This window comes from Mercenaria mercenaria, chromosome 12 (genome assembly GCF_021730395.1).
Source record: "Mercenaria mercenaria strain notata chromosome 12, MADL_Memer_1, whole genome shotgun sequence".
In the NCBI taxonomy this organism is placed as follows: Eukaryota; Metazoa; Mollusca; class Bivalvia; order Venerida; family Veneridae; genus Mercenaria; species Mercenaria mercenaria.
Window position 1 is genome coordinate 76,632,613 of NC_069372.1, and position 13,558 is coordinate 76,646,170.

At 35.4% G+C, this 13,558-nt stretch overlaps 1 protein-coding gene across 1 annotated transcript in view; it reads left to right on the top strand.

Annotated features, from left to right (window-relative positions):
• Positions 1–13,558, top strand: part of LOC123533545 (transmembrane protein 132B-like) — a 57,462-nt gene that overhangs the window by 40,678 nt on the left and 3,226 nt on the right. The window contains exons 5-9 of the mRNA XM_053520655.1: positions 8,469–8,612; positions 9,072–9,277; positions 10,998–11,280; positions 12,484–12,675; positions 13,376–13,541. Of these exons, the coding sequence (XP_053376630.1) occupies positions 8,469–8,612; positions 9,072–9,277; positions 10,998–11,280; positions 12,484–12,675; positions 13,376–13,541 (991 nt within the window). The remainder of the gene's footprint in view (positions 1–8,468; positions 8,613–9,071; positions 9,278–10,997; positions 11,281–12,483; positions 12,676–13,375; positions 13,542–13,558) is intronic.

The following is a 13,558-nucleotide window of genomic DNA, read 5'->3' on the forward strand; positions in this document are numbered from 1 at the left end:
ATTTTGTTAACAGTCTCTTATATGGGCCAGTTATTGGTAATAGTCACTGGTTCATTTGATAAGTCTATTTATCATCCACCAGTTTTATTGCCCGCTCAGGGATATAAAACTCCTGATACCAAATTAGGAATTGCCAAGATTACAATTATTGACCATGGATTCCGAGAAGATGTACAGCTCAAGTCAAGAAAAATGACCATTTTATTGCCGGCTACCGGACATTTAATGGACTGCAGTGACAGGGAGTTTCTGTTGTTAATTCACTGATTACTTGTGAACATGACTCATGACCTGTGCTCTCAGAAAAGTATCTCTGCTACACTCTTGTCATATAGAGTTTGCTGCTTTTATGTAGCCAGATGTAAGGTGACAAGAATTATTTATTATGATCAGTAGGGCTTGGCTTACCTTATGGTATTAAAGGTAACAATCACACAAACTACTTCGGATTAATGACTGTTTTGTTCTTCATTGTGTAATGAAAAGAAAACTTCGTAAAAAAAAACACAGTGTCAGTAAACAGTCATCAAAAATATCTGGGAATTTATACCCTTACGTTAGATTATATTGTGAGTTTTACTTTTTGTCTCGCACACAGTGCCACATTTTGTTTTCTTGGAGCTCTCGTCTGATTTTTGAAGAAAAAAAATCTACGCAGTACTGTCGTCACTTGATTGTCAGCGTCTGTGCACTGGTTATTTATGGCCCTTTTTGTACTTAGAAAATCTGAACTCTTCTTACATATTGTCCAGCACTTGCAGAGGAGCTGTGCATGGCACCTGCAGGCGGTTCTTTTGTACTAAATGAAAATTTACTGACTGAATAGTGAACAGTGCAGACTATGATGAGCCTGCTCAGACATGCTGGCTATTCTTGGTCTGTGCTGGTCACAAAGGCAGAATCACTTGCCACCAGCAGGCTAAAGGTTAAAGATCAGCCATGAGACTTGCCTTATTTTAAGGCATTTTGCATGCTTGATGAATGGAAAATGAAGACAAAAGGCAGTGTGATATTCATACAGCAAGACATACCCTGAACATGTATAACACTACCTTAAAGATAAGCATAGCAATGAAGGAAAAATTGAGAATATTGGACAAGTTTAAAGGAGAATTCTGCAAGTCCTAGATATAAAAAAATATGTGGCAGATTTAATGCTTGACTTTGAAAATAGTTATGGCTGCAGGTGGACTCATTAGTTAGCTGGAACTCAGTAGCTAAAATAAAGTGCCTGTATTTACTTTGTACCTTAATCAGAAAAAGAAAACACTGTACTTAAGTACTGAAATAAATTATTTCACAGCATGAGCAAATGAGCCATAATAAATTATTCTGCTGATACAGAAATATGCCGATTAAAAATTTAGGAGGACTTAAACAAGCAAATACAGTAAATATTTCTGTCTTTATTTCTTTCCTCTCTGTCTACTTTGTTCAAAGGACTGCTTGCCAACAGATTTAAATAAAGGTATTTCTTTCCGTTGATTTGAAGTACGCAGTTAAATACAAGTTTTGTAATTACCATGCTCAAGGTGTAGCTTGGTTGTTGTATCTTTTGATCTACGTCGTGAACACATCTACAACCTTTCAAGTCGAAAATACATAACTTTTAATGATAACCTCGGCTTGTAAAACTTGAACCGTCTTGATATGCTATAAAAATTTATTAAAGTCCCATTTCTGTATTTGGTTTTAAACGTTAATTGCATTGTTCTTGTTGGGAGAGGATTTTTTTTTGCGGGTGGAGGGGGGTGGGGGAGAGGAGGAGAGGGTTTCAGTGGATTTGACAATGAAAAAAATAATCAATGAATAATTTTCATGAATCAGTTATTTCAAATTTAAAGGAAGATATTATCCAATCATAGTTTTTATATTGATTTTAATATAGTATAATATTATTGCAGATTTTTTGTAACAAGAATTTAAAAAAATGTGTCAGTTTGGTTGAAAGATTTAGAAGGAACCAATTAGATTTGATGTAACAGAAAATCATAGAAGTTGGGATGAAAAAAATCTAGACTAATAGCATACTGATATTCATTTATTTTGTATGAAATAAATTATTTAGACTCAAAAGATTTGAAATGAATTAAATCAGAATTGTCTGTTGTAACTACTTTGCATGTTGGAAGACATGAAAAGATCCCAAGAGTAAAAATTGTTCTTTGTAACTGAATAAGTGAAACGTAAATAGATGCCATAAATGGATTCCATGAGAAGTTTATGAGTATTGTTTGCAAATATGGTTTTAAAAGGAAGAAAAAAGTCCGCTTCTGAAAGCCTTTCTGTTAGCAGCACACTTTAGACGTAAATAATGTCATAGATAGAGAATAATTATTGTGAAGATTTAACTCAGTTAGTTTTGTTATATGCACTTACAAAGTTCCAAAATCTCTTTGATCCAAATAAGGCCAAAATATGTGGTTCTGAGTAACAGTGTTTTATCTTTGCGACAGTTTTTTAGCTCGACTATTCGAAGAATAGGGGAGCTATCCTACTCGCCCCGGCGTCGGTGTGATCATGAGCGTTGGTGTGAGCGTCACACAAACGTTAAAGTTTGCGTACCACCCCAAATATTTTCAAAGTCCACTGAGATATTGCTTTCATATTTTGCATACTTGTTTACCATCATGACCCCAGTCTGTTAAAAGGAGGAGGCAACTCTATCAAGCATTTTGACTGAATTATGGCCCCTTTTCGACTTAGAAATAAATGTTAAAGTTTGCGTACCACCCCAAATATTTTCAAAGTCCATTGAGATACTGCTTTCATATTTTGCATACTTGTTTACCATGATCACCCCAGTCTGTAAAAAGGAGGAGGCAACAGTGTATCAAGCATTTTGACTGAATTATGGCCCCTTTTCGACTTAGAATATGCTTATTGTAATGTTAAAGTTTTACTCATAGCTTATATTATACTATCAAGCACTGAGAATAGCCGAGCGCGCTGTCAACTGACAGCTCTTGTTGTCAAGCCCACTTCCCAGACCATAACTTTGACATGCATGGAGCAATCTTGTTTATTTATGGCATGCATGTTAACCTCAGTGAGACAGAGTGTCATGCACAGAGCCCAGGTTCCTATCTCAAAGGTCAAGGCTACAGTTGGAGGTCAAAGGTCATGTCAGATCTTGACAGCTGGCGGGCTCGACATATTGTCAGTGGACATCTAGTTTGACAACAAGAGAAACCAAACTTACTCCTGACTTAAGAAGAACTGTGTGAATGAGTGGTGTGTAAAAAAAGGTAGTCGGAAAAGGTTAAGCGGTTGAGTAAATAACTGTTGTCATTGCCTGAATATATAGTTATAAAATTACTCTTGCTAAGGTATGGCCCATGTTGAACAGAGAAATGCATGTCTTATGGACAGCTCCTTGATAAAGTTGATAAAGAATGCTATCCCCATCACATTCATTTCTCACTGTCTACTCCATTTTCAGCCCTTGATTAGCATTTCGGTTTTATAAGGCCTAAAATAACATCAAAACAAATGTGTTTTACTTTTGAGGTGTCTGCACAAATCTACATCTAATTTAGAGTAAATTGAATATTTTATAATGGATTGCCACATACAGAGAAATAGTTCTATGTGAAGTTGACAACTTAATATGATTTACATATCTGGACAATCAATATTGTGAAATGAGAAAATAACCTTCTTCAAAATGATGGAGAATTTGTCTGACAGACCTAGAATGTGTTTCAACCTTCTTTTCTCTGTTGCTCATGAATAATACTGTAAAATTAATTAATTTGGTTGGCAAGAAATTTCGTGATTTTAGTCAACTTGGTTGTTTTTTGGGGAATATGAATTTGTGGGTTTCAGTTATGAACACGGAATGAATGGGAATTTTCATTTGTTTGGATTAAATTTTATTGATTGACTCCACCATGAAATCTATGAAAAATAATCCCACACAGATATTAAGGATTTTACAGTATATCCTTTTAACCCTTACCCTGCTATATTTCTATAATGAACTGGTCCATCTTCCAATTAGGGCAGTACCATTTATCATTTGAAGGGGTGTTTGCTAAAAATTTACTGACTGAATAGCGAACAGTGCAGACCATGATCAGACTGCACGGATGTGCAGGCTGATCTTGATCTGCACTGGTCGCAAAGGCAGAATCATCTGCCGCCAGCAGGCTAAGGGTTAAGGAGGTTCAATTCTGTTACCACAAATGATGTATTCCCTAAGAAGCGAAGTTCTTCAAGTTGAAGTAAAATGTCCCAGACTTGCTGATGATTGAATATATAATGATTTGTTTCGTTGCTTGCATGTCTGAATTGGTTCTTACTGTTGAAATCAGACTTCATTTACATAATTACGAAACCTTCAGGGCAAATGCTGAAAAGATGCGATTTGGTAAAATCTACCAAACTGACTCGAGCAGTAGACACTGATTTATTAGAAACAATTTTTTTCTTCGATCTTCTTAATTCATACAAAGGAGAAGTTGTCAATTTAAAGTAGAGGTCATTATGCACTATGTGTTCATTGAGGAACATGTTCATGTGAATAATCATGAAACATAATGACAATATATAATACTCTAGAACCTTCATAAATGAACAGTCTTTGCTTTATATATCTCTAAATTCACTTTAATTTAGAGATTTACAGGCAAATGAAGTTTCATTATATTCAATTACTTCCCTTTAATTGAAATAATGATGTCTAATAATTATGGAAGATTACAGCATTTTCAGTAGTTCAGCAGACTGTAGGGATCATTTACTTCTCACTGCTATAACTTAGTGAACAATCAGATTCTCTCTTGTGAGAACTTCTTTATTCCACACAGGTGCATGCCCATATCAGAAATAAAACCTAAAAGGGACATTTTGGGGTTTCCTCCACCTTCAAGTCTCATAATGCTCTTGTTTATAATGTGCCGCTGCCATATACTTTGTTATGAACATGAGATATGTCTATTTCTTGTTAAATCCTATAATATTTGATAATTATTTTTTTCATATATTTTCCAAAGGTCTGAATATCAGTGAACATACTGAATCCATTGTTCATGATTACCTCACTGAATCCATTGTTTATGATTACCTCCCTTTATGCCTTTAGTAATCTTGAAAGTAGTGCTACTGTAACCATGTATTTATAATGTGTAACATTTATTTAGGTAGATACTTTATCTATTTTTAACTTACAGTTAAAAGCCTTATGGAAATTTGAAAAATGATGGACATAAACTATGTGAGACAACAAAACACAACAGACAACAGACATGTCTGGTTTTGCAGATAAATGTTTACAATGTTATTATGTCATTGCAGTTTATATGCCTAAAGAAGACATGAGAAAAGTGACAAAATCTTGTTTTTGTTTTCTGCAGTTAAAAAAAAAACAAGAGAGACAAACCTTGGAGATGACAATCAAACACATTTTCACATGATTATGTTTAGTAGTGTACCCACCCTTACATTTGAACTGTATTGTTTGGTTCAGATTTTATGACTGTCATCTCATGTTTTATTGTCCATTTTATTGCCTGATCTTCTTTGACAGTACATGGCCACCATGAGTTCCGCTGCATTTAACATAGATGTAAATACCATGAAACTTTCTTTTGAATTGTTTAATGGTCTTTTTGCTTCACCATAAGTTCTATATTTTAAGGCTGAAGGTAAAAAGAAGTTTTTTGACTGTTCTCTGTGTTCAGAAGTACATTCTCAATGATGGTATTAGTTTCTATCTTTTAAGGCTAAAGTTTAAAAAAATGTTTTTTACTGTTTTGTGTGTTCAGAAGTAGATTTTTAATGACAGTTGGCTTTTTCTGTTTGATTACTTGTACTCTGTATGCTATTTCATCTTTCTCCACTTTTTATGAAAAAAAAAACAATTTTCTTTTCTGCCTGAAGAATACTAAAATGGCATATAGAAGTACATGTGTGCATGGAAATTGCTGACAATTCCACTAAATACAGCAACAAGACCAATTATTCGGCATGTAATTCTTTATCCACAGACAGACATTTTTAGCACAAATCATAATTTTTCACATTGTATTTGTAAGCTCTTTATTGGATATTTAGATACCAGCTACTCCGGGGAACAACTTTCAAAGAAACTAGGCAAAATTGCCATAACCTTAGTATGTATCTCTGTTTTTGATGCATCATAGCCTAGTGGTGGAAAAGAATTTATTACATTAATTTTATGTTATTACATGATATCTCTATATTTTCGTATACTTGAATACAAATTACAAATGCAGTTGGAAAGATAATAACTAATATTAAAATATTTATCACTCAACCTTAATATCATAATAAAAGGTGTATATAAAAGCAAGAATTTACTAAAATTGTAGACTAAGTCTTTGTGTGAGTCATAATGTCCCTCTATATTATGTTTGGGTATATATTGATTATGTCTGGTCTGCCTGTCTGTTAGTCCAGTGGTAACATTGTCTGACTACAAAATCAGGGGTCAACCGTATGAGCCCACACTCCTCCAACATAAATTTACTGATTTTGGTGTTAAAGAATCAAGGAAGCTTCTGGAATAGAAGTGTCTTTTGTATTTGGTATTATCCTCCCACTAAAATTACAGTCTTCCGAAAGTCGTCAATATGATTTACAGGTGGTGACCATAAATAAGCTTAAATACACACAACATTGTATCTGTCTGTCTTTCTGTCTGTCTGTCAGTAAAATTTGGTGATATTTCAGTCTTTTAAGACTGACCAGACTTTAGATTTGAATTCAAGTTTATAGGACTGATCAGTAGTGCTAAGTTTGAGCTGTTGTGATCACTCGCTGTCTGTCCAGCCATACTTTCCTTCAGATCTTCTGAAACCTCTGCGGTCAGCATTGCACCATACTTGGTCTATAACATCTTAGCATGGTCCTCTCAACAAGTTTGTTCAAATGTTTTAGATTGGGCCCAGAGTTAGAAATAAAAACAACAATTTAAAATAACTTTCTTGTGAATCACTTGATGGATCTTCATCAAACTTGGTCTGTAGCATCCTTGTAAGGTATCTTCCAAATTTATTCAAACCAGGGCACTTTGCCCTTTTTAGGGGCCACTAGAACTGAAAATAGAAAAATATTTAAACAACTTCTCATGAACAGCTGGATGGATCTTCTTCATACTTGGTCTGTAGCATCATTATATCCTCCCCCAATTTTAAACAAATTAGGGCACTTGGCCTCTTTTATGGGTAGCTAGGGCTTGATCAAACTTGGTATGTAGCATCATTATAAGGTCCTCTCCTAAATTTGTAAAATAGGGCAGCTTGGACCTTTTCAGGGACCATTAGACTTAGAAACTGAAATACCTTTGAATGACTTCTTTTTAAGAACTGTATGGTGGATCTTCATCAAACTTTATTTGTAACATTGTTATAAGGATCTCTCCTAAATTTGTTCGAATTGGGAGCTTGGACCCTTTTAGGGGCCACTAGAGCTGAAAAAAGAAAAACCTTTAAGCTACTTCTCAAGAACAGCTGGATGGATCTTCTTCAGACTCAGTCTGTAGCATCATTTTAACATACTCAGCTAAGTTTGTTCAGATTGGGCACTTAGCCCATTTTAGGGGCCACTAAAGCTAGAAATAGTAAAACCTGTTTACAACTTCCTTTCATGACCTGTTTGGTTGATCTACACTAAACTTGGTCTGTAGCAGTTGTAAGGTTCTCTGCCAAACATGTTCAAATGGGGGGCACCGCTAGAGCTATATATAGAAATACCTTTAAACAACTTCTTCTGCCGGATGCAGATAACCATTATAAAGAGACCCAGCCTGTCCATTTGTCAGTTTGTGGGTTTTTTTTGCAGCATATAGTGTTTGAATTGTTTGTCATCTGTCACAGTAATTTGCGTAATTGACTGATACTGCCTCTTTAACTTTCGACACAACTTTCGTCACCTGGAGCACATTATGGTCATCTGTCAAGTTGCACACTCTCTAGCCTGTCTCTCTAGTGTATGTAACTGCAAAAATGCTTAGCACTTCAAAGTTTTAATTATATTTTGCTTGTTCTACTTTCTCCTGCAGTGACCTTACTTCCCAGAGTATTTTCCTATATAAAAATATCATTTTCATTTGTATCATCATCAGCATCATCTGTCCTATGTTTCACCATAATGTAAAACAAATAACTATTGCAAGGAAGACAACCACTCAAAATTTCTCATATCTATTGCAGAAGTTGTCTTTCTTTGCCCACTTCACAAACTGATTCTGTAGTACATTTTTTTTCCAATTTTATTTTCTCGCATTTATTTACTGGTACTAGCTTTTTTAAATAACTTAAAATTGTTCTGTCATTTATAAAGATATATGTATCTTATATTTGCAGTCATGGCGGTGCCACTTTTGAAAATATTGCATCTAGTGTTCACTGGTGAAAAATATTTCAGTCTTACACTGAAACAAACAAATATCCTCTATTTGATAATGAAACTGTGAAGTAAACATCCCATTGTGTGTTTTGTAGGTGACAGAGATAGTGAATGTTGCTATACTGACAGGCTGGGAACAAGTGTATCCGTTACAGATCTATGCTGTTGATGACACAGACAAACTTACTGATGTTACACAGCACACAAAGTGTCACTCTGTTGAAGTTGATGTCCTTAAGGTAACTTTTTCCTAAAGTCTTGAACGAAACATTTGTACATTTTAGCATAATTAGGCTGTACTTGGGTAGGTACATTTATTATAAATATGCTTATTTGGGTCGGCACAGTAAATCAGGTTAAGGGGAGTGTCAGAATCCTGACTGATTCTGAGGTCAGTCAGTCAACGTATGACGGAGGAATGAGAGTGGAGTCCAGTATGTGGTGTATAACACAAGAACTTTCTCTGTTTAGATAGAACACAAGAGCTAATGGTCCTAATTGTAACATGTGCCTATAAATCTGGAATTTTCGACTAAGTCATAAAACTTACGATAACAGTTAAGTCTTTTTCAACAAACCTTTTCTCAAACATGTATTTTGGTGACTCAATTTTCGTTTATTAAGACTTGCATTTTAAAATGAGAACTTTCAGTACGAAAAATGCCATAAGATAAATTTCATGGATGTTTTTTTTACAGGTTGCCAGTGATTGTACATCTGTGTTTGTGGATGGTGCAGAGAGTCGGGGGTCACACAATGTCACAATTATTGCCAAGAATGGACAGACAACTGCATTCATTGATGTCGCTGTCTGGGTACCTGAAGAACGTCTAGATATTCAGCTGTCAGACACAAAACTTAGCAGAGTGAAAAACTGGAGGGTTCCTGGACCTGAACTGAAAAGGTATTTTATTTAGATGCACAGTTAAGTGTTTTTAGTGACTGTGGTATTTCTGATGATGTTCCGATCCTAGACTTAATAGTGTCACATTGCCTTCTACATTAAATAAGACTTCAGAAATTTAAGGAAGTATATGATTTTTAGCTCGACTATTCGAAGAATAGTCTAGCTATTCTACTCACCCTGGCGTCGGCGTCACACTTTGGTTAAGTTTTTGCATGCAAGTACATACAGCTATCATTTAAAGGCATATAGCTTTGAAACTTATTTATTCTTTTTCTAGGTCAATTACCAACCTCACTGGGTCAAGTTCCATAACTCTAACATGTATTTTGAGCAAATTATGCCCCCTTTTGGACTTAAAAAATTCTGGTTAAAGTTTTACATGCAAGTTACTATCTCCAAAACTAATGCAGATATTGAATTGAAACTTCACATGTGTCTTGGGGGTTATAAAACTAGTTGATAGCACCAAGCCCCATAACTCTGACCTTCATTTTGACCAAATTATGCCCCCTTTTGGACTTAGAAAATTCTGGTTAAAGTTTTGCGTGCAAGTACATACAGCTATTACTAAAAGGCATATAGATTGGAAACTTATTTTTTCTTTTTCTAGATCAATTACCTACCTCACTGGGTCAAGTCCCATAACTCTGACATGTATTTTGGCCAAATAATGCCCCCTTTTGGACTTAGAAAATCCTGGTTAAAGTTTTACATGCAAGTTACTATCTCCAAAACTAATGCAGATATTGAATTGAAACTTCACATGTGTCTTTGGGGTTATAAAACTAGCCGATAGCACCAAGTCCCATAACTCAGACCTTCATTTTGGCCAAATTATGCCCCCTTTTGGACTTAGAAAATTCTGGTTAAAGTTTTGCGTGCAAGTACATACAGCTATTACTAAAAGGCATATAGATTGGAAACTTATTTTTTCTTTTTCTAGATCAATTACCTACCTCACTGGGTCAAGTCCCATAACTCTTACATGTATTTTGGCCAAATTATGCCCCCTTTTGGACTTAGAAAACCCTGGTTAAAGTTTTACATGCAAGTTACTATGTCCAAAACTAATGCAGATATTAAATTGAAACTTCACATGTGTCCTTGGGGTTATAAAACTAGTTGATAGAATCAAGTCCCATAACTCTGACTTGTATTTGGGGCAAATTAAGCCCCCTTTTGGACTTAGAAAATTCTGGTTAAAGTTTTGCGTGCAAGTACATACAGCTATTACCAAAAGGCATATAGCTTTGAAACTTATTTATTCTTTTCCAAGGTCAATTACAAACCTCACTGGGTCAAGTTCCATAACTCTTAACATGTATTTTGAGCAGATTATGCCCCCTTTTGGACTTGGAAAATTCTGGTTAAAGTTTACATGCAAGTTGCTATTTCCAAAACTAATGCAGATATTGAATTGAAACTTAACATGTTTCTTCGGGGTTATAAAACTAGTTGATAGCATCAAGTCCCATAACTCTGATATGCATTTTGGTCAAATTATGTCCCCTTTCGAACTTAAAACTCTTTTGATATTTAACATTTTGGGTAATAATTTCCTGCTTCTGTGACAACATTTCGAATAGTCGAGCTTGGCTGTCTTACGGACAGCTCTTGTTTTTCAACAATTGCTTTCCTTGCATATTTTCATGACATGTAAACTGTCTTAAAAACATGTTTGTCCTTGTAAGTATCACACATTTCATTCTTTTGTCAGCAGGTCGAAAAGAGCAAGCGACCCATATGTTAAATCATACTATGATAAGATGGACTCTTCTAAGGGAAGGAAATGTGAGTTACTTCGACAACAGTCTCTTATGGAGGTGTTTGCAAGATTCTACATTCAGACGCCAAAATCCACCGACTTTTTCATGGGTCCAGGAACATACCTGAAGATCACAGATCTGGTGAAAGGCCGGCTACGCATGTCAGATACACGTATAGCAAAGCTGTCAGAGAATGTTATCAAGGGTGTGGAGGAGGGATGTACCGAAATCCAGGTAAGGTTTAGTCCTGAGGAGTGGACTCGTTAGTCTAGCAGTAAGAAGTGTTGTCCTTGAAAACATGGGTTTTGAGTTTGTTCCTTTGCTGTTCTAACTAAACAGCATTCTTTCAGATAATAGTCTTGCTATAGAACAAGAAAGTTTTCTAGAATTAGAGTTTCTAAAATCACTCACATTCTTCATGAGGGTTCACCCATATGGGTTTAAGGTGTTGACTATGAATATAAACTTAGTAAATTGGGCAATTAACTCTTATGAAAGGGAAAATAAACACTTGTTGACCACATCTTGCTGATGAGTAGACTGGTTTCAGCATTTATGAGAATATTCAAAGTTACTGCAAAAAACAGCTACCAGAAAGCCGGATATTTCTATTCACACCTGATAAGTTCTTTTTCTTTCATACCATAGTCTTCAAATAATAGAAGAAAGAAGGTCAACAATTGTTTTTCTTAAACACTATAGGCACTGACCTCCAGGTTTGGGCTAAAATTATCTGTCTATAAAACTGAAGTTTGGTCATTTTATGAACATCAGAAGATGAGCTTTTGTTTCTAAACTCTTAAAAATGCCAAATCAAGAAAAAAAGTCCCCTGATTCTGGAATCAAACCAGGGTTGCCACGGCAAATAAATTTTTCTCCTGGTTTTGACCATTACACCATAGAGGAATGTGTACTTATAGCCATTAAATATAAAGCTTTATAATTGTAGGAGTTTAACCTGTTACAAAAACTTTTCAATTTTGAATGGAAAAATTAGTAAAAACTAATTCTTATTTGTTTCCGTAATTAATAATCTATCAGTAACTCAGTTTCAAGACCTTCTCAAGAAATGTAACAATAATTATTTAACATCTAAAAATATTTTTATTTTTATTGTTGGGGGCGGGGGTTGTTCAGTATAATAGCATATGAATTCACATTCATTCATAAATTACAGCACAGGAGTCAAAAGTGTAAGTGGAGTGTCAACACCTGACGAAAATACTGAAAAATCCTGTTTGGCTTGCTTTTCCTATTTAATGACCAAAGCTGCCATCTAATCTTTCAACTGACTTGTAGTTACTACAGAAAATCATGCTTGGTATTAAATAATTTTGATCCCCTAATAAAATTGTAACACCCAGAGCTGCTTATGTTATAAGGCATGCAAGATCTATGCTAAATATTACTGTATTTGTCATGTGCAATGTGTTTCAGTTGCTATCACCAAGGAATGGTCACGTTCTTGCGATGCGTGAGATTTGTGTATCACATGACAAAGTGTCTGTCAAACAGCTGAAGCTGAAGCTTGTTACCGGCATGACGATGTTTGTGGATCCAAGTCGGAACACAGAGGGCGCTTTAGTTGCCACAGCTGTCATAGATGGACAGTTCCTTGGTAAAAATCATGTAAGTATGATTTCATTAAATTTACAACCTGTCTGTCTCACACAGCTTTTTGCTAATTGAAAGGAAACTGAAACTTTATTATGCCATGTGGTTTTATAACAGTGAAATGTGACAAGTTTTCATAAGTCTTGTAATGTGATGTGATTTAATTTGAGAGCAAAGTTAATCACCTTGACATTTGAACCAACAGGGACATACTGTTTAAAAATGCAAACATTGATCTCTCATGGGCACAAGAAGATGAAAAAATTGCTCAAGTTATCCAGGGTTGTTAGAGCTCCAAACAGAGAAGATACAGGGGGAATGGCTTGGACCTTATGAAGTGCTCGAGTGAGCTCAGATCTGGGAGTTATTGATGGTCTAAGAGTGATGTAACAGGAGAGTTGGGGTTATGAGAGATGTTTCTGTAAAGAAAGATTGCAGCTTGTTTCAAGTAATCTCAAGTGGAACTGCAACATCACTACTGGTTAATTTCAACACAAAAGTGGTCTAAAACATCACACGAGATGCGAGATCTTTGGCTTGGACACACACAATGCAGTGTGATTGTAATTCCTGCAGGGTTTTGGAATTTTTGGGATGATGGGCTGCTAGGGTTGTACTGGTTAAAGTAGGAATGGTGAAAACATGCAGAAATTATTTTTGACCATGATACTCAGTACAGAATTTACAACTAAAACTCAATTTTTAATTTATACAGGAAGGTATTGTAGATGTAGAAATCGTGTTCTCCGATATGACAACATTACCTCTACGCAACATAGCGCCTGAGGACTACTTTCTGCAAGTGATTGCTGTCGATCATAACATAGTGGGTGTGGCTGTAGGAGTGACCCCGCCTTATCAACCACATGTAGTAGCCAATGGTATGGAAAATAAAAAT